At 52.8% G+C, this 21,479-nt stretch overlaps 1 protein-coding gene across 3 annotated transcripts in view; it reads left to right on the forward strand.

The window, feature by feature from the left end:
- PADI4 (peptidyl arginine deiminase 4) overlaps positions 1–21,479 on the forward strand; it is a 36,331-nt gene that overhangs the window by 8,394 nt on the left and 6,458 nt on the right. For all 3 annotated transcript variants that reach the window (XM_039474039.2, XM_074380150.1, XM_074380151.1), the window contains 10 exons: positions 498–565; positions 2,047–2,164; positions 3,674–3,799; positions 5,894–6,072; positions 6,236–6,339; positions 9,828–9,939; positions 11,514–11,621; positions 18,492–18,646; positions 19,924–20,068; positions 20,309–20,411. In XM_039474039.2, the coding sequence (XP_039329973.1) occupies positions 498–565; positions 2,047–2,164; positions 3,674–3,799; positions 5,894–6,072; positions 6,236–6,339; positions 9,828–9,939; positions 11,514–11,621; positions 18,492–18,646; positions 19,924–20,068; positions 20,309–20,411 (1,218 nt within the window). The remainder of the gene's footprint in view (positions 1–497; positions 566–2,046; positions 2,165–3,673; positions 3,800–5,893; positions 6,073–6,235; positions 6,340–9,827; positions 9,940–11,513; positions 11,622–18,491; positions 18,647–19,923; positions 20,069–20,308; positions 20,412–21,479) is intronic.

A 21,479-nucleotide genomic window follows, 5' to 3' on the forward strand; every position in this document is an offset into this window, starting at 1 on the left:
AAATGTTTGCTTTCTCAGTCACGACATTTGGACAAAGTGGGATATGTTCAGGGCTGCAGTTGTCCCCGGAGGCAGTCACAACACATGTCACAAAGAGCTGGGTGGGGCTAGTGTCACTGCTGTGTCCCCCACCCCAAGGTCACTGAGGGCCGGGGCTCACACTGAACCTGTCATTGGGGTGGCTGGGAGTTCCTTCCAAAATCCCTGGGGGTGGCCAGACAGGCAGGGTCTGGTTGACATCGCACTTGTGGCCCCGTTGAAGGGGAACAGGTGTGGTCAGAGGCCCCAGCTCTGCTGTCTGAACTGTAGCCAGACATCCTGGGGGCCATGGGGGAGGGATGTCTTGAACCTGTGTCTCCTCTGAAGGCGAGGAAGAGGGACTCCCGCTGTGGGTACAGACAGTCCCCTGGGGAAAAGACCTGCCCATTTGGGGCAAGGCTGGATGCCCCAACGCTGAACCCTCACCAACCCTCTCTTCTTACTTGGTGGGATTTCAGAAATCTCCCTGTGCGCAGACATCACCCGCACCGGCAAAGTGAAGCCAACCAGAGCCGTGAAAGATCAGGTACCGCTCACCCAAGCGCTCCTTTCCGCGTTCTGCTGGCTTCTCCCCGGGCGCCCCCTCGTGGTGGGGGGGCAAATGCTGGTCTGTCTCACGTATCCCATGCTAACTGTTAAAAAAAAGAGAGAAAGAAAATTAGCATCAGCATTAATATTCTGGCTTATGTATTTCCCATCTATTTTACAAGATCAGATTTTCACCAAGTGTGGGTTCAGAAAATGTATTGTCCTACAAACTGGACACGCTACTGGGTCACCCAATGAATACACAGCAGAGAGGAAGTTCGAGGGCAGGTCTTGACTCTGGCTCAAAAATTCCCTACTCCATGCTGTAGGGCTGATGAGAGAGATTTCTGCGGAGCTGCCTACATGGGGGAATAACCGAGAAAGGAAGAAATGGCAGGGAGAGAGGCAGGAAGGAGCCAGGTGGGGAGCAGGCGGGTGTGTGGCGGAAAGATGGAATGGTGGGGTGTGCAGACGGGGCAGGTGAGCACTGTCTTAAACCAGAGTCCACAGGTAAACCTGGAACCCCAAACTGCCTGCAGCATTTAATGCTGGTATGCACTGCGGGCTGTGACTTGTAACTAGTTGAAGATCCTTTGTGGGGTCAGCAAAAGTGGGAAGAATTACAACTCTAGGAGTAGAATCTATCCCCATATCCCTCCCAAAATGCAGTCATTGCCTGGGGGCAAACGCTCTCCTGGAAGGGAGGCGCCATCGCTGTTAGGTCCCTACAGGGTGGGGCTGCTTCATGTGCTTTAATCTTTGGAGGGATACTAACTGGCTGCTAAGAATAGTACCACACTTTGCTGAATGAGTAATTCAGAGTTCACATAATAGTATAGTAACTATTTAGATTAGAATCTTGGCATACATAATTAGCTGCATTTAGTTTGTCAAGCTCAACTTTTTTTTTTTTTTTTTTTTTTTTGAGGTGGAGTTTCACTCTGTTGCCCAGGCTGGAGTGCAGTGGCATGATCTTGGCTCACTGCAACCTCCACCTCCCTGGTTCAAGCGATTCTCCTCTACCTCAGCCTCCTGAGTAGCTGTGACTACAAGCGTGCACCTCCACACCCAGCTAATTTTTGTATTTTTAGTAGAGACATGGTTTCACCATGTTGGTCAGACTGGTCTCAAACTCCTGAACTCAGGTGATCCGCCTGCCTTGGCCTCCCAGAGTGCTGGGATTACAGGTGTGAGCCACTGTGCCCGGCCAACATTTCTTAAAAGCTGTTAAAATCCATTTGACTGTTTTGGGCTCCTTTGTTTACATGGATGAATTGTGTTTGGGGTGAATTTGGTTGTGACTTTTGGAGTAAAAGGTAAAAACCCACTCTTGAGATAAAAGAATGAATTGATGTGGGAGCAAGCTGTGTAAACTGCGCTGGGTTACAGAGGTGACGGGGAAGGTCGGCTGTGCCTCTTGCAAGGGTCGGAGCGGTCTACGCTAGTGTCTCAGCCTGACTCTTCTCTGCTGGTGTCCAGAGGGCCTGGAGCTGGGGCCCTGGTGGACAAGGTGCCATCCTGCTGGTGAACTGTGACAGAGACAATCCCAAATCTTCTGCCAGGGACTGCGAGGATGAGGAAGTGCTTGACAGCAAAGGTAAGGAGCATTTGCTAGTTAATGGGAAAGGCTTTTTATAAAGCCCTTTTGCCCACACAGCCCAAACCTGGAGGCGACCCTCTGAAATAAGGGTTATTGAAAGCATGTTCTTGTTAGCATGTCCGTTTTATAGGTGAAGCAAAGGCCCCGGGGAGGCAGGTGACCTGCCCAAGCTCACACAGCGGTCAGGGAAGAGCTGAGGCCGATGCTGTCTCCTGACGCCTCCTGTGGTTTCCATGCCTCACCCCGCTGCCCGACCTCAATGCTCTTAGGTCAAACCTGGAGCCTGAAATCACTGGAAATGAAAACTTCTCATTCCCAAACTCACATCAGGGCAGCCTCTGAGAACTCTGCCATAGGCCGGGCATGACTCTGAGCACTTTGGAACGATGAATTTATGGGATCCTCCAACACAAAGCTTGATGGATAGGAAAACCAAGGCATGGAGAACTAAGCAATTTGCCCAAGGTCACACCACTGATACGTAGCAGACTTGGGGTTTGAACCCGAGACGTCCCAAGACCGGAGCGGGTTGAGGGGCATGAGGGTGGGTGGGCGGGTGCAGCGTCTCTGCAGTACACCTCCGGCTGCTCAGTGGTGGCCCTAGGGTTGAAGTGAGGACACATCATCCCCCTGCGCTGGAGGAAGGCGCTAAGGGGCTCGGGCTGGAAGGCCATCCTGGGGCGCTCTTAGAATAACATAGAAATGGATGTATTTCCAGGTTCCATGCAGTTGGCCTGGCCCGATGCCAGGGTTCAGCCTTTGTAGAGTGCCAGGCGTGCAGTAATAATCACAATGGCTGCCCTTTGTGGGCACTCCCGGGGTTCCAGGAGCTGGAATAAGCGCTGTGGATCGCCTCACTTTATCTTCACAACAGCCCTGTGGCGGGTACAACTCTTGCCCCATCTTACTGACGAGGAAACAGAGGCAGCCAGAGCTGAAATCACTTTCCTGAGCCCACCCAGATCTCAGATTCAAACCAAGTTGACTCCAAAGTCAACTTTAAACCCATGTCTGTCAATCAGGCCCTCGGAAACCACCTCTTCACTCTCCCCCACATCCACCCCTTTCTATTATTCAAGTTGGTTCACAAAGTTGGTTTCTTGCTCAGGACCAGCACAGAAGTCATTCACTCGTTCATTGCACAAATCTCAACTGAGCACCTGCCACGCACTGGCCATTGTTCTAGGGAGTTCTCGGCTTTCTAGGTTCCAGATTCAGGGAACGCTGCAAGGAACAAAATATTAATAGATGTGGTCCCCACTTCTCTGAGGTTGCATCCCCACCTTATCCTTGTGGGAGGAGACCAAAACCTTAATGAGCTCTCATTCCAAAATGAAAACCATCGTTTAAATACGCAAAACAGCATAAAGAAAAGAAAGCCAGGCAACATGGTAAAGGGAGGTCTCAGGGGAGGGGTGAGGCGTGAGGCTCCGCCAGGAGGTGGCTATGGGAAACCAGCGGCCGTCTCAGGGGCCTGTGACTCAGGCAATGCCCTTCTCATCCCAGACCTGCAGGACATGTCCCTGATGACCCTGAGCACGAAGACCCCCAGGGACTTCTTCATCACGCACACACTGGTGCTCCACGTGGCCAGATCTGAGATGGACAAAGTGAGGGTGTTTCAGGCCACACGTGAGTCGTCCCCATCTGTGTTCCCTTCCTGCCCTGGCCACTGGGGCACAATCCCATCACACAGCTGTGTGGCAGGTAAATCCTGAGTGCCTACTATATGCTGAGGTTTTGTTTGTTTGTTTGTTTTTTGGTTTTTTTTTTGTTTGTTTGTTTGTTTGTTTGTTGAGACGGAGTTTCGCTCTTGTTACCCAGGCTGGAGTGCAATGGCGCGATCTCGGCTCACCGCAACCTCCGCCTCCTGGGTTCAAGCAATTCTCCTGCCTCAGCCTCCTGTGTAGCTGGGATTACAGGCGCGCGCCACCATGCCCAGCTAATTTTTGTATTTTTAGTAGAGACGGGGTTTCACCATGTTGACCAGGATGGTCTCGATCTCTCGACCTCGTGATCCACCCGCTTCAGCCTCCCAAAGTGCTGGGATTACAGGCTTGAGCCACCACGCCCGGTCCTATGTGCTGAGTTCTAAGCAGCAGACACAGCAGTGGGCAAGACAGACAACAACTGGTCTACTACCTTCTAGATGGAAGACACAGACACAATGACTCGTTATTGTTCCCTGCTTCTCTCTCTCTATCTCTCACACACACACACACACACACCCCTCCTGGTTATTGACGTTGAGTGCAAGCTGACGTCATGTGCCATGTAATCATTTGCTCTGCAACCTCCTGCTCATCAGAGACATCAGGAACTTCTCAGTGGCCTACGAGCACTTACAACTAAGTGGGTGCCAGGCTTGGTCCTAGGCATGGGGCACAGAGCCACGGCTGTGACCAAGCCCCTGTCCTCACGTTGCTTTCATCTTTGTGGCTGGGAGAACTCTAGGTAAAATAATTACATAAGACACCTAGTGTGCCCAACACTGTGACACGCTATGAAGAAGAAGGGGGTGTGGAGTGAGGAGTGGAGTTAGGGGTGTGTGGAGAGACGGTGGCCAGGGAAGGTGTCCCCCATGAGCTGCCATTTGAGCAGAAGGAGGTACAGAAACAGCCAGCCAGACACCTAGGGGAAGAGCGCTCCAGGCAGAAAAATGGGAAGCACGTGGGCCCGGAGGTGAGGTCGTGCCTGTGGTGTGGAGGAATGCAGGGAGGCCAGTGCAGCTGGGGTGGAAGGTGCAAGGGTTAAAGTGGGGAATGAGGGCGGAGGGGAGGCGGCAGGTCAGGTCGGCGTATATCGACTTTGGCTTCTGGATGGAAGGAGATGGAGAAGGCCATGGGAGGGGCTTTTTTTGCAGAGGCCTGAGGATCAGACCCTATTTTTTTTTTTTTTTTCTTTTGAGACAGAGTCTCACTCTGTCATCCAGGCTGGAGTGCACTGGTGCCATCTCGGCTCACTGTAGCCTCCACCTCCCGGATTCCAGCGATTCTCCTGCCTCAGCCTCCCAGGTGGCTGGATTACAAGCATGCGCCACCACATCCGGCTAATTTTTGTTTTTAGGAGAGATGAGATTCCACCAGGTTGGCCAGGCTGGTCTCGAACTCTTGACTTCAAATGATCTACCTGCCTCGGCCTCCCCAAGTGCTAGGAATTATACTTGTGAGCCACCATGCCTGGCCTCTGTTGCATTCTTAAGGTGATTAAATTGATAGTGATTTGGTGATAGGTCAATTTATTGCCTCCACCCAGGCAGCACTTCCTCCAGGAAGTCCTCAGGGATTTTCTCTATCACAGATACATTCTCTGTCTGCTATTTTGATGATGAGGTCTCCCAGGAGACTGGGCACTCTCTGGGGGTGAGGGTAGGAGGACAGTGACTCTGTCTCCCTGGCCCCCTGCTGTGCCCCTGTCCCCAGCTGACATCTGGCCGGAGCAGATGCTCAGAAGTGAGTGAAGGAATGGTGTATACTGGACTTCCTGTAAAGTTTGGAATGGTTCAGTCACCCCTGCCACACCGTTCCTGGGCTTCACCAAAGAGCAGTGTCCCAGCTGGGACTCTGGTGCCTTTCTCCTAAGAGGACTGGCCAGATATGGCTGCAAGCGGTCCTCAGATGAGGACACATGGCCACCCTGGGAAAGGCTTCTGGGAGGCCCTGGGGAGAGGAGGAAAGGGCGTCGGAAGTGGGAACGCAGACCTGAGTCTCCCCTCCTTTCTCCTAGGGGGCAAACTGTCCCCCAAGTACAGGGTAGTCCTGGGTCCCCAGCAGCCTTCTCACTCCCTGGTGCTCCCAGGCGGAAAGTGCAACACGGACTTCTACGTGGAGGGCCTCGCTTTTCCGGACACCGACTTCCCGGGGCTCATTACCCTCACCGTCTCCATGCTGAACAGCTCCAACCTGGTAGGCCGAGAAGGCGGCGCAGCGTGGGGGGCCTGGGCTTCCAGGCAGTGGCCTTCCAACACAGAGCTGGGCAGGGCGGTTCCAAACAGCTGCTGGAAGTGGTAGGTGCTGGGCCCTGGTGGCAGTGACAGCCCCTCCCTTCCCATCCCCGCCCCCCCCACAGGAGTTCCCCGAGACCTTGGTGTTCCAAGACAGTGTGGTCTTCCGCGTGGCGCCCTGGATCATGACCCCCAACACCCAGCCCCCGCAGGAGGTGTACGCGTGCAGGTGACGGGCCATGGGATGCTGGGGCAGGCACAGACACCCCAGGAGGAGCCTGAGTTCCATCTGCAGCACTCGCTGCGTGATGGGAAAATGGCCACCCCTCCCCTGCCGCTGAGAGCTTGCTGCTTGCTGGGGGCTCTGAAAAGGCAGGAGGTTCCTGACTGATGCTGTCATTGCCTCTGTCCTGCCCTGATGCAGCTGAGGCTACGTTAGCTCCCAGGGGTCTGCAGAGGTCGCTAGAACTGGACAGTGGGATCCCTCAGCCCTGATCCAGGCCTCTGGTTTGTCAGAGTGTAGCCCAGGGAGATTGTGCACCAGAAACTCCTGGAAATTTATTTAAAATGCACCTTTCTGGGCCGGGCGCAGTGGCTCACGCTTATAATCCCTGCACTTTGGGAGGCCAAGGAACGTGGATCACTTGAGGTTAGGAGTTTGAGACCAGCCCGGCCAACATGGCAAAACCCCGTCTCTACTAAAAAGTACAAAAATTAGCCCGGTGTGGTGGCACATGCTTGTAATCCCAGCTACTCGGGAGGCTGAGGCATGAGAATGGCATGGGAGGCAGAGGCTGCAGTGAGCCGAGATTGCACCACTGCCCTCCAGCCTGGGCGACAGACCAAGACTCCATCTCAAAAATAATAAAATAAAATAAAATGCACCTTTCTGGCTGACCTCTGAACTGCTGGGTTTTATCCCTGGGCACAGAGCCCATCTGCATTTTGGGGAGGTCCAGGCATCCCTTCTGTAGCTGAAAGCCCCTGGTAAGTGTGCTGGGGTCTCAGGAGACCCTCTCCTTCCCTCTTCTGATTGATTAGGGGCAGAAGAGTAAGAGGGTGACCTGGTGGGCAGGACGCAGGCCGGAATCCAGTGAGGCCTGTTTTCCAGTCCCAGCACTGTTCCAGGTGGTGTGACCTTGAACAGTGAACTCACACTCGGTCTTCTCCCAGGCTGATATGGCTTGGCTCTGTGTCCCCACCCAAATCTCATCTTGAATTGTACTCCCATAATTCCCACGTGTTGTGGGAGGGACCCAGTGAGAGATAATTTGAATCATGGGGGTGGCCCCATGGTTTCCCCCATACTGTTCTCGTGGTAGTGAGTAAGTCTCACGGGATCTGATGGATTTATCAAGGGTTTCCACTTTTGCTTCTTCCTCATTTTCTCTTGCTGCCGCCATGTGAGAAGTGCCTTTCACCTCCCGCCATGATTCTGAGGCCTCCCCAGCTACATGGGACTATAAGTCCAATTAAACCTCTTTTTCTTCCCAGTCTTGGGTATGTCTTTATCAGCAGTGTGAACATGAACTAATACAGTAAATTGATACCAGTAGAGTGGGGCGTTGCCGAAAAGATACCCGAAAATGTGGAAGCGACTTTGGAACTGGGTAACAGGCAGAGGTTGGAACAGTTTGGAGGGCTCAGAAGAAGACAGGAAAATGTGGGAAAGTTTGGAACTTCCTAGCAACTTGTCGAATGGCTTTGACAAAAATACTGTTAATGACATGAACAATGAAATCAAGGTGGAGTTGGTCTCAGATGGAACTTTGAACTTGAGAGGGATGATTTAAGGTATCTATCTGGTGGAGGAACGTTCTAAGCAACAAAGCATTCAAGACTTGGGTGCTGTTAAAAGCATTCCGTTTTAAAAGGGAAGCAGAGCATAAAAATTCAGAAAATTTGCAGCCTGACAATGTGATAGAAAAGAAAACCTCATTTTCTGAGGAGAAATTCAAGCCGGCTACAGAAATTTGCATAACTAATGAGGAGCTTAATGTTAAGCCCCAAGACAATGGGAAAAATGTCTCCAGGCCATATCAGAGGTCTTCACGGCAGCCCCTCTGACACAGGCCTGGAGGCCTAGGAGAAAATTCTTTCATGGGCCAGGCCCAGGGTTCCCGTACTATGTGCAGCCTAGGAACTTGAGGACCTGTGTCCCACCCTCTCTAGTCATGGCTTAAAGAGGCCAACATAGAGCTCAGGCTGCGGCTTCAGAGGGTGCAAGCCCCAAGCCTTGACAGCTTCCACATGGTGCTGAGCCTGCAAGCGCACAGAAGTCAAGAATTGGGGTTTGAGAACCTCTGCCTAGATTTCAGGAGATGTATGGAAATGCCTGGATGCCCAGGCAGAAGTTTGCAGCAGAGGTGGGGCCCTCATGGAGCACCTCTGTAGGGCAGTGCAGAAGGGAAGTGTGAGGTTGGAGCCCTCACACAGAGTCCCTACTGGGGCACCACGCTGTGGTTCTGTGAGAACAGGGCCACTGTCCTCCAGACCCCAGACGGTAGATCCACCAACAGCTTGCACCATGCACCTGGAAACGCCACAGACATTCAACACCAGCCAGTGCAAAGCACAGGGGTGAAGCTGCCCAGGACATTGGGAATCCACCTCTTGCATCAGCGTGACCTGGATATGAGACCTGGAGTCAAATATTTTAAAAATATTTTAAATTTTTAAATGATTTTAAAGATTTTGGAGTTTTAGGCCAGGCGTGGTGGCTCACACCTGTAATCCCAGCACTTTGGGAGGCCAAGGTGGGCAGATCGCCTGAGGTCAGGAGATCAAGACCAGCCTGATCAATGTGGAGAAACCCTGTCTCTACTTAAACAAACAAACAAACAAACAAACGAAAAAAACATTTTGGAGCTTTAAAATTTGACTGTCCCACTGGATTTCAGACTTGCGTGGGCCCTGTAACTCCTTTGTTTTGGCCAATTTCTCTCATTTGGAATGGCAGTGTTTACCTAATACCTGTACCCGCATTGTGTCTAGGTAGTAACTAGCTTGCTTTTGATTTTGCAGGCTCATAGGTAGAAGGGACTTGCTTGTCTCAGATGAGATTTTGGACTGTGAACTTTTGGGTTCATGCTGAAATGAGTTAAGACTTCAAGGAAGTCATCATTTGTTTCAAAATGTGAGAACATGAGATTTGGAGGGACCAGGGGCAGGATGATATGGTTTGGCTCTGTGTCTCCACCCAAATCCCATCTTTAATTATACACCCACAATTCCCACGTCTTGTGGGAGGGACCCGGTGGAAGATAGTTTGAATCATGGGGGTGGTTCCCCCATGCTATTCTTACGGTAGTGAATAAGTCTGAGATCTGATGGTGTTTATCGGGGATTTCTGCTTTTGCTTCTTTCTCATTTTCTCTTGCTGCCACCATGTAAGAAGTGCCTTTCACTGCCCGCCATGATTCTGTGGAACTATAAGTCCAGCTAAACCTCTTTTTCTTCCCAGTCTTGGGTATGTCTTTATCAGCAGCATGAAAACAGACTAATACACAGGTGGAAGGGGTACCCGCTAGTGGCTGCCTTGTGGCTTGTTAGATGGATTCAATGAGATAATGCCTGCTAACAGAAGATGGACTGGATGTGCCAGGAGCTTCTGTTCAGGCTACAGGTGTCCCCTGAGCACCTGTGGTCCCTCCCTGTCCTTCCAGGCCAAGCTTCAAAATCCAGAGCACTCAGAAGCTGCTTTTCTGCTCTCTCTAGCATTTTTGAAAATGAAGACTTCCTGAAGTCAGTAATTGATCTGGCCAAGAAAGCCAAGTGCAAGCTGACCATCTGCCCCGAGGAGGAGAACATGGATGACCAGTGGATGCAGGTATGTGCCCTGCGGGCGGGCAGGGTGAAGGTCCCTGAGGGCCGAGACACTTGGGGGACCTGGCTGGGCTCCTGGGGTTCAGCCTGGTGCCTTCTCAGTCACCCTTCCTTAGAGGGACCGGGAAGTGGGAACTTGAGAGGTCCTTGTATCAGAAAGCTCGAGCAAGTGAGGTCCTTGTATCAGAAAGCTCGAGCAAGTGGTTCGTCCAGCGTTTACCGTGAGCCATTGTAGACCCGCTGCAGTCACCAAGACAAAAGCCACCTTCCTGCTTGTAAACACTCAGGTGGCCCTGGGTAACAATGTGAAGCTCGGGAGACTGGTGCTCAACCCGTCCCTTGAGTGGTCCTTCCTCCCACTGTCCATCTTGAGCTCAGCCACAAGGTCCGGCCACGCCCCAGCTCCAGCACTTTCCATGGCTCCCACCTCCTCCTGCTCAGTCTGCTTCCAGGGCCCTCTCAGCCTGGCTGCCTCCGTCGCTTGGGGCCAGCCTGCTGCTGTGCCCGGCAACATCTGATTATCATTCTCTATTTCCATGCCACTCCCCCATCATGCCAGAGTGCCCCAAGGACTAAGACCAGGCCTCCTCTGGCCCAGCACCCCAATGCCTGGCACTGGGCAGTGCCCATGGGCATTTGGTGGGTGGCACTGACCCTTCCTGCCACTGCCTTGCTTTGCCTCTCAGGACTCTGCCCTTCCATGCCACGCCCTGCAGTGCTGTCTCTTGGACCCACTTCCCCATTCCCATCCCCTGCCTCCAATTCATACCGGTGAATCCCAGCACAAATATTGCTCATCCACAAATTTCCCCCATCATCCCCAGCAGAAATTCTTCTCTCTTTCTCTTCAGCCCCCACATGACATCGTCTTTTCCTCTCTTGCCGTTCCATCTTTTTGATACCAGGTTGAACTGTGTGAAGCTGCTGATATGGGCCATTTTTGGTTTGCAAGAGTGGAACTTCCATCTGGTTCAACCTAATAGTAACTTATAGTAGTGATTATGCCACTATCACATCTGCTTGCTAGAATATGAGCCTGTGGAGGTGGAATTTGCAGCAGATTCATTTCTGAAACCTCCCTGGGCTCTTTTGCCCACTCCAGTGGCCCAGGCTGGGTCTTATCTGCCCTCCTTTGAGGAGGATGCTGGGAGCCCTGCCACCAGGAGGCCCTTCTCTGGCCATTCCTAGCTGCATCAGGAGCCTCTCCTCTGTGTCCCCACAGACCCCTCGCCCCCTCATCACCTCCTAGCCCTGGTGTTCACTGCCTGGCTCCCAGGTTTCCTCACCTTGAGGAGGGGGTCTGAGTTTTGCTTGCCGGGGGTCCCCAGCACCAGCCCAGGCACCACCAGGAGTGGGTGGGAAGGGCAGTCCTGCAGGCTCATGGCCTCTTGTGCACGGGGCAAGTCCCGGGCAATCAGCTCTGCTTTCCGAGCCCCTTCTCTGAGATCAAACATCTCGTGGGAATGTGCCCTTGACTGCAAGGGTGAGAGGGCATGGATGGTTTCGTGCCTCCGTCCTGGTGTCGGGCACCAAGAGGGGCAGCGCATGCAACAGCCTCCTCTCCACTCATTCCCACAGGATGAAATGGAGATCGGCTACATCCAAGCTCCACACAAAACGCTGCCTGTGGTCTTTGACTCTCCAAGGAACAGAGGCCTGAAGGAGTTTCCCATCAAACGTGTGATGGTACCTGCATGGTGGGGAGGGGGCACAGGTGCCGAAACCCCCTTGTCTTGAGGCTTCCTCCTTTTAGCCTGTCTTTGCTGCCTGCGGCTGTGGCTGACTAGCCCAGTGCAAGCAGGTGGCATTCCTGCTAAAGCAGGCTTTAGCAGCCTCAGAATGAAGTTGGGCGTGATGGTAAATACCTGTAATCCTAGCACTTTGAGAGGCTGAGGTGGGCAGATCGCCTGAGGTCAGAAGTTCGAGATCAGCCTTGCCAACATGGCGAAACCCAAACTCTACTATACAAAAATGAGCCAGGCGTGGAGGCAGACACCTGTAATCCCAGCTACTTAGGAGAATGAGGCAGGAGAACTCCTTGAACCCAGCGGCTGATGCAGGTGGGGCTTGTTATTTCTGTTATTACCAAGATAAGATCTGGCTCTTCATTTCCCAAAGCCCTTGTCACCTGTGAGCTCAGCTTGGTCTCCGGGTTGCCCTGCCGAGGAGGTGGCTTAGGCTTGGGCTTCCTTGTGCTCTTGAAGATGCTTTTGCCCGAAGGTGGCAGTGGGGCCAGGGCTGGAGTCCTTCCCAATGCCCAGCTGGAGGCTCTGTCTTTGGGTGAGGTTTGGCCTTCAGGGGCTCCATCTGGGATGTGGGGGTTTGGGGATCAGTGGTCGTTTCCTGGGTGTGACTTTATCAGTCAGAGGCTGTCCATATGGAGGTGGGAAGTGACATACTGGTCACTCGTGCTTGACTAGCCTGGCAGGTTGATGCAAACTGAGTACAGAATAATAACAACAACAATAATGAGTTGCACTTATTGAGCATGACTTGTGTGTCAGCCAGTGCTGCGTTCTTTCCCTGCACTGACTCGTTTAATTTGATAAACGTTCATGGAGATGCTATCAATAGGCCCATTTTATAGAAGAAGAAACTGAGGCTCAGAGTGGAGAAGTTGGAGTTCAAACCCGGCCAGTCTGGCTTGGTCAGCATGCTCTTCCCCGCCCTGCCTCCCTCTTCCTGCTTTCCCAGGAAGGCCCCAGGCCTGCACTCGGAGCCCTGGCAGCCCCGTGGCTCAAGGTGCCCAGAGAAAAGGAAGGAAGGAATGTGGGGTACAAGGTTTGCTAGGACGAACGGCTTCCCGACAAGCATCTGTGCTGTATCCCAAGGGAAGGGATGGTGGCCCTGCCCCCACAGAGGCTTCAGAAGGAAACTTCAGTTAAACTCAGCAACTTGTCCTGAGTCTCACTTCCTCCTGGCCAAGCCGTGAGCTGAGTGGTGGGGATGCAGAGAGGCTGTTGAATTCACAGCGTGTGCTCAGCCACGGGGTGCAGTGCATCCTGTTTCAGCAGCGTTGGGGCGAACCAGCTGGCTGCCACCGTGACTTTACCCTCTTCCCACTGGTTCCAGTCCTACCTTGTTCAGTGGCTGTGTCTCCTATTTTGATGTTCCAAGTATGACAAAGACCAGATTTTCTGATGCCACACGGCCTGCTGGACAGATGGACTCCTCGGCACAGTCGCCTTCCCCTTTCCCACAGACAGCTTTGGGTGAAGGCAGGCGGCACTGGGGCCTCAGCTAAGCACATCTGCGTATTCTGACTCAATCACTCAAAACGAGGCCGGGTGCGGTGGTCACACCTGTAATCCTAGCAGTTTGGGAGGCCAAGGCAGGCAGGTCACCTGAGGTCAGAAGTTTGAGACCAGCCTGGCCAACACAGTGAAACCCCTGCCTCTACTAAAAATACAAAAATTAGTTGGGTGTGGTGGTGGGAGCCTGTAATCCCAAGTACTCGGGAGGCTGAGGCAGGAGAATCCCTTGAACCCAGGAGACAGAGGTTGCAGTGAGCCAAGATCATGCCACTGCATTCCAGCCTGGGCAACAGAGCAAGAATCTGTCTCAAAGAAAAAAAAAAAATCACTCAGAACGAAAAGAATTGGAGAAAAAGTCACCCTTGTCACCAGGCTTTGGCTCTACCTGCCTTTCCAGCGCCATCGTGGGTCACTCTGGCTGTCCCTTACCCAGCCCCACCTCCACTGACCTTCCCATTCTTCAAACTTGCCTAACGTTTCCCCACCTCTTGGCCTTTGCACACGCCGTTCCCTCTGCCTGCAATGCTGTTCCCTGTTCACGAGGCTGGCTGCTTCTCAGCCTTCAGGTCTCAGCTTCCATTCCCTACTCAGTGAGGTCTTCCCTGATGCTGAAGGAGGGACCCCTGCCCCCACCCCCACCTTCTCCACTACAGGCCCCTCTTGACTTCTCAGTGTATTTTGTTTTAATGACAGAGTTGCTCAACTACTTTTCATTGCCTGCGCTGCTTGGCCTGAGTCTGTTGTGACTTATGCTGTCCACTGGGCAGCTGGCACGAAGCTTGACACGCAGTGGCCGTTGGTTCTGTAAGCAGCATCAGTAAATGTTCTCCCACCGGCGTCCGTGGGGAACCAGCAGCACTTTCCGCAGACAAAAGGCAGCTGTGAAGTTCAACAGAACTGAAGCAAAATCATGCTACCCAAGCCGGCTCCTTACAAGTGACTGCAGCATCTCTGAGCTCGAGGTCGGCTCTCTGGTTGTTAAAGTGAGAGATTAGCAGGTGTCAAGGATGTGTTTGCATCACTGACACTTGAATTTTTAATTTGTATTTATTTATTTAGTTTTTGAGGCGGAGTCTCGCTCTGTCCCCCAGGCTGGAGCACAGTGGTGCAACCTTAGCTCACTGCAACCTCAGCTCACTGCAACCTCCGCCTCCTGGGTTCAAGCAATTCTCTGCCTCAGCCTCCCGAGTAGCTGGGAATAGAAGCACCCGCTACCACGCTTGGCTGATTTTTGTATTTTTAATAGAGACGGGGTTTCACCATCTTGGCCAGGCTGGTCTTGAACTCCCGAGCTTGTGAACCACCAGCTTCAGCCTCACAAAGGGCTAGGGTGACAGGCATGAGCCAGTGCGCCTGGCCTGAAACTTTAATTTTTGAGGAACCAGAAAGACTGGAGGAAAATGAGAAGGGCATCAGGTGCTTACGTGAGTATGATTAAGAAAAAGGAAAAAAGAAAAAAAACGAGAGGAAATGAGAAGGGCAACAGCTCTCCGACGTTGCGCCCCAGGCTGCATCGCCTCGAACCCGTGAGTGTCCCCTGCACAGCCCACTCTTGGGGAGCCGCTTCTGCAGACTATGGACACCCCAACATTTGCCTAAAGAATCCAAGCCTGCAAGCTATGTAACTGACCCCCTCTCACAGCAACAGTCAGGTCAGGAATGTGGATGAATTTACATTCATTCATCAAACACTGTTTGAATACCTACTCAGCCAGGCCCTGTTCTAGGCACTTGGGATATGACAGTGAGCAACGCCAAGGTCCCTGAACCCACAGAGGGGCCGTTCTGGCCCAGAGAGACAGATAGCAGACGATGAATATAATAAAGCAGTTATATGGTTCCTTAGAAGGTGACGTTAAGAGCTGCAGGTGCTGTGTGTGGTGGTTCATGCCAGTGATCCTAGCACCTTGGAAGGCCAACGTGGGAGAATTGTTTGAGCCCAGGAGTTTGAGACAAGACTAAGCAACATAATGAGACCTTGTCCCTACAAAAAAAAAAAATTTGTTTTGGCCATATGCGGTGGCTCATGCCTGTAATCCCAGCACTTTGGGAGGCCTAGGCAGGTAGATCACGAGGTCAGGAGTTCGAGCCCAGCCTGGCCAAGATGGTTAAACCCCATCTCTACTAAAAATACAAAAATTAGCCAGGCACAGTGGCAGGCACTGACAATCCCAGCTACTCGGGAGGCTGAGGCAGGAGAATCACCCGGGAGGCAGAGGTTGCAGTAAGCCAAGATTGTGCCACTGCACTCCAGCCTGGGTGACAGAGCTAGACTCCATCTGAAAAAAAAATTTTTTTTTAATTAGCTAGTCATGTTAACACATGCCTGTAGTCCCAACTACTAGAGAGGCTGAGGCAGAAGGATCGCTGGAGACCAGGAGGTCGAGGCTGCAGTGAGTCCTGATTGTAACACTGTACTTCAGTTTGGGCAACAGATGAGACCTTGTCTCAGAGGAAGAAAAAAAAAAAGCTACAGGAAGACAGTAGACTGGAATGGAGGGGCTCACAGGTACCAGGGTGGTAGGGAGGGTAGATTAGATTACATTCTTAAAGCTGAGGGTGATGGCTCACTTCTGTAATCCCACCACTTTGGGAGGCCAAGGCGGGTGGATTACTAAGCCCAGGAAATCAGGACCAGCCTAGGCACCATAGTAAAACCCTGTCTCTACCCAAAAAACCCAAAAAACAAAAAACTGGGTGTGCTGGTGCATGCCTACAGTTCCAGCTACTTGGGAGGCTGAGGTGGGAGGATCCTTGAATCCTGAAGGGTGAGGCTGCAGTGAGCCATGATCACGCCGCTGCATTCCAGCGTGAGCAGGAGTGAGACCCAGTCTCAAAAAGAACGTTTTTAAATAGGATGGTCAGGGGGGCTTCACAGAGAAGGTGACCTTGGAGCAAAGGCTTGAGGGAGGTGAGTGGGCTGTCCATGTGGGTGGATGTCTGGGGAAAGAGTGCTGTAGGCAGTGAAACAGCCAGTGCAAAGGCCCGGGCAGGAGACGCCTTGAGTGTTCAAGGAACAGCAAGAGACCTGGAGGGGTGGAGCACAGCAACCAGAGGCGTGATGGGAGAGGGGATCAGGGAGGAGGTGGGAGGTGGGAGGAGAGGGGGTCAGGGAGGAGATGGGACGTCATAGGAGAGACTGTGGTCAGAAAGGTGATAAGGAGGGGACGGGATGACAGGATGGGTTTGGGCTTGTTGGCCACTGTTAAGACCACTTATTTAAAAACTGAGAGTCATCACAGGGTCTTAAACAGAGGAGGATTACGATCTGGTTTGTTAGAAAAGGGAACAAGCCCTGGCTATGTGTTGAGAAAAGGGAGCAGAGGCAAGGGGAAGGGGAGCGGGCAGGTGACTCGGGCTTCGGTGCAGGCGGCCCGTGGCGGGGAGAAGGCGGGAAGCTGTGAGATTGAAAGCAGCGCCAGCAGGACGTTCTGACCCCCGCTCTGAGAGCGGCAAGCCAACGCTGACAGCAAGGCTGTGGCCTCTGGCTGGCGGGCACCGTCCCCTGGGCGGGGAGGATCTCGGGAGGAGGAACAGGTTGATGGGGAATGAGGGGGTGGGAGGAGGGGACCCACAGTTCTGTTTAGGGCAGGTGGGAGGTATTTGGTCAGCGTCCCAGTGGGAGGTCAGGTGAGCCCGGATACATATCTGACGTTTGGGAGGGAAGGGATGCCCAGAGATGCGAATGAACATGAGGGGTGTCGGCTCGTGGATGTAATTCCATGAGACTCGGCAGGACCACTGAAGGGGCAAGTGAGGTTGGAGGTGAACCAGGATCCCTCGGGGTCCCAAAAGCCAAGTGCAGAAAGCGTGCCGAGAACACAGCCGTGACCGGCTGATTCAGGGGCTTCTGAGGGGGAAGGCGAGGCTCAGGCATTGCCGTCGGGGCCTGGCTGTGTGTTCATGGAGACCCGGGTGAGGAAAGTTTTGATGGGCGGGGGAAGGCAGGGTGGCCTGGATTTTAGAGAGAGGTGGGGAGAGGAATTGGAAGTGTGGTTTTTAAATTTGTGGAATCAGGCCTGGCACAGGAGCTTACACCCATAATCCCAACACTCCAGGAGCTGAGGCAGGAAGAGTGAGCCCAGGAGTTTGAGACCAGCCTGGGCAACATAGTGAGACTCCATCTCTACAGGAAAAACAACTTTAAAAATTAGCCAGGTGTGATGCATCCGCCTGTGGTCCCAGCTACTCGGGCGGCTGAGGCAGCTGATCGTTTGAGCCCAGGAGGTCAAAACTGCAGTGAAGAAGTAAATTTGCAGATCGCAGACCTCCTCGAGACCTACTCACCTTCCCAGAAACTCACACCTGGGCACACAATTTGGAGTCTACTCTCAGGGAGTTCGTGGCCCCCACGAAGCCCCAGAGAATGGACCATGTATGTGTAGAAGGCTAGGTGCACCTTCTCCTGGGGGCAGGGGGGATGGGTGGGGGACTGAATAACGGCCCCTCTACATCCTAATCCCCAACCTGATGTCTCTTTATGTGGCAAAGGAGACTTTGCTGAATGTGCTTATGTTAGGGCTTTGTGATTACAGTGTTTATTCTGGTTTATCCTGGAAGCGGGGAGTGGAGATCTTTTGAAGATGGAAGAAGGGGCTGCCAGCCAAGGTGGCTATTAGAAGCTGAAAAAGACAAGGAAATATAATAGATTCTTCCCTCAGGGCCTCCAGGAGGAACCAGCTCTGGACTTAAGCTCAGTGAAACTGATTTCAGATTTCCGGTCTCCAGAACTTTAAGAGAACAAACGTGGCTGGGCATGGCAGCTCATGTAATCCCAGCACTTTGGGAGGCTGAGGCAGATGGATCACTTGAGGACAGGAATCCGAGATCAGCCTGGCCAACATGTGAAACCCCATCTCTACTAAATTACTGGGCATGGTGAGGTACACCTGTAGTCCCAGCTATTAAGGAGACTGAGGCAGGAGTATCGCTTGAAGCCAGAGGCAGAGGTTGCAGTGAGCTGAGATCATACCACTGCACTCTAGCCTGGGCAACGGAACGAGACTCTGTCTTAAGAAAAACTAAAAGAGATGTTTTGCAGATTTGTTTTATGCCAAGTTAAGATTTACCAAGCAGCTGCCATGCATTAGGGACCTAACAGATGCTAGTCCCTTTTCTTGTCCACTGAATGAACTCAATATTCTTTTAATATTCCACACACAATAACAGTGCCTGCTATGTGCCCGCTGCAGATGGTTCTGAGTTACTTCCCGTGCCCAAGTTTATCTGTAAACTTGGACACCCCCCGCTTCAACTGGGACCTCATTCCTCTAACTCCTGGCACTCCCTTCTCCTATCTCAGGGTCCAGACTTTGGCTACGTAACTCGAGGGCCCCAAGCTGGGGGTGCCAGCGGTTTGGACTCTTTTGGGAACCTGGAAGTGAGCCCCCCGGTCACAGTCAGGGGGAAGGAATACCCACTGGGCAGGATTCTCTTCGGGAGCAGCTGTTATCCCAGGTAAGGAGGGGAGAACAGGAAGGCGCAGCCAGAACCCAGGGATGCCGTGGGCCAGAGTGGAAGCCTCCCCTATCCGCTTCCAACCCCAGAGGGCCCAACAGACTTTAGGAAGTGTGAAAGGAATCCAGTGCAGGGTGAGGAACGCGGGCTTTGGAGCCCAGTGACCCAAGTTCAGTTCCAGCTCTGCCCCTCACCCTCTTCCAGTCGGTGAATATTTACTGGGCATCAGAATGTGCTGGGAGCTGGGAATGCAGCTGTGGGCACCAAAGACAAGTCCTTACCACTACTCTTGCGGAGGAAACAGATGACAGAAAAGTAAACAAGATAATTTCAAATAGTGACAAAAGCAAGAGAGGGGCAGAGGAGAAACAGGAACTGTTAGGGTGACCAGGGGAGGGGCTATTGAACTCAGGCCTAATGACAGGAAGGACAGGGCCTCGTGGAGATCTGGGAGAGTTCCCAGCAGATGAAAGTGTGTGTGCAAAGGCCCTGAGGTGGGAGTGAGTGCCTGCGTGCAAGAAGGCCAGGATGGCTAGAACCGATTGAACAAGAAGAAGGGGCCGGGCGCGGTGGCTCACGCCTGCCACCCCAGCACTTTGGGAGGCCGAGGTGGGTGGATTACCTGAGATCAGGAGTTCGAGACCAGCCTGACCAACATGGTAAAACCCTGTCTCAACTAAAAATACAAAAATTAGCTGAGCGTGGTGGCACACACTTGTAATCCCAGCTACTAGGGAGGCTGAGGCAGGAGAATCACTTGATCCTGGGAGGCAGAGGTTGCCGTGAGCAAAAATTGTGCCAGCCTGGGCAACAGAGCAAGATTGTCTCAAAAAAAAAAAAAAAAAAAAAAAAAATAGGAAAAGCAAGGCACTGGAACGCTAAGGGATTTTTAGGAGAAAACTGAACTCAAGCAGGTGAGGACATGTCCCCAAGGCCACACAGCTAATGAGAGATCACCAACTTAGGTCAGACTGGCTCTAAACCCCATGCAAACCCTGAACACCAGCCTCTCGCCTAATTCAAGAGGCAGTGCTTTCTGAGGCTAACCTCTGCCCTACTCACCTTAGTGACTCTGTGCCTCAGTTTCCCCCAATAAAACTAGAACGACAATTCCTTAATTTCTCAAATGTTAGGGGCGAAAATAAAGGCATTCCAGGCTCCTGCATGCCTTTCTTCGGTGAAGGAGAACCCTGAACTTTTTGCCAAGCCCTTTGTCCTTCAGAGACTTCCCCGTAGCCCTTGCTGTCAATCACACGCCTTTACCCCTGCCGTGACAGCCCTTACAGCCAGGAGATGCACCAGGCCCTACAGGACTTCCTCAGCGCCCAGCAGGTGCAGGCCCCCGTGAAGCTCTATTCTGACTGGCTCTCCGTGGGCCACGTGGACGAGTTCCTGAGCTTTGTACCTGCTCCCGACAGGAAGGTACGATCTTGGGGGCTGCCTGCAGGAAGCATGGCTCCTTCCTGGGTAGACTCTCTGCCTCTGCCTGGGGTGGGGGGCAACTTTGCTTGTCTGAGGCTATTTTTCTTCACCTTAGGATGGGAGTAGAGGAGGTATCCAGCTTGGGTCCAAGTCTACACTCCTCCCACCCTCAGCAGATCCATCCTCCTTGGGAGCCCCAGGGGCAAAGCTGACCTCTAACCCCAGTGTTTCTGCCTTCAGGGCTTCCGGCTGCTCCTGGCCAGCCCCAGGGCCTGCTACAGACTGTTCCAAGAGCAGCAGAATGAGGGCCACGGGGAGGCCATGATGTTCCAAGGGGTCAAGAGTAAGTCAGCCCTGCCTTGTTCTCCCATCTGTACACCTTCCTGCTTCCCGGGGTCTCCTGTTGCCTGGAGGGAATCATCGACCTACTGTGTGCCAGGAGGACTTACGGTGTGCCCGACACCATGCCAAGTACTGGGGAGACTGCGTGAACAGAGCAGAGCAGCTTGCGGCCCTCTGGGCTCACAGGCCCGGGGCGGAGAGAGTCAACAGAACAGCTCCAACACAGGGGCTCTGAGGGGTGTCTGAGTGGATGGAGCTCAGGGAAGCTTCTTGGAGGAGGCAAGGCCAAGCAGGAGCATGCAGGTAGGAGCTGGCCGGGCAAACGGGGCAGGTAAAGAGAGGAAGAGAGACACTGAGGGTAGAGGGACAGGGCGAGTGGAGGCTCAGAGGCAGGAGAAAGCGTGAGGCGTGTGAGGACCTGATGGGAGGTTCGGTCTGGCTGCGGCACAGAATGGAACATTACTCTTTCGGCCAGGCGCGGTGGCTCACCCCTGTAATCCCAGCACTTTGGGAGGCTGACGTATGTGGATCATGAGGTCAAGAAATCGAGACCATCCTGGCCAATGTGGTGAAACCCCGTCTCTGCTAAAAATACAAAATTAGTCAGGCATGCTGGCACATGCCTGTAGTCCCAGCTACTCAGGAGGCTGAGGCAGGAGAATCCCTTGAACCTAGGAGGCAGAGGTTGCAGAGAGCCAAGATCGTGCCACTATACTCCGGCCTGGGCAACAGAGCAAGACTCCATCTCAAAAAAAAAAAAAAAAGAAAGAAAGAAATATTATTCTTGTCAATAGAGCTCACAGACATGGGCCAGGCCCAGAGTTGAGAAACCCGTGTGCCTGAGAGCTCCGTCTGGGGTCTGTGAATGTCGTGTGGCATCAGGCGAGGGCGGACCTGTTTTTTCCTCTCTCGATGTGATCTCTTTGGAGATAAGATAATTTAGCATTAATGCAAAGCAAAATGTTTCTGTGAACAAGTTTCAGTGGTTCAACTTTATAATTATAAGTAAACCTGTTAAATTTTTCTGGACATTCTCTTTTTTTGAGATGAAGTTTTCCTCTGTTGCCCA

This window comes from Saimiri boliviensis, chromosome 11 (assembly GCF_048565385.1).
Source record: "Saimiri boliviensis isolate mSaiBol1 chromosome 11, mSaiBol1.pri, whole genome shotgun sequence".
Lineage (NCBI taxonomy): Eukaryota > Metazoa > Chordata > Mammalia > Primates > Cebidae > Saimiri > Saimiri boliviensis.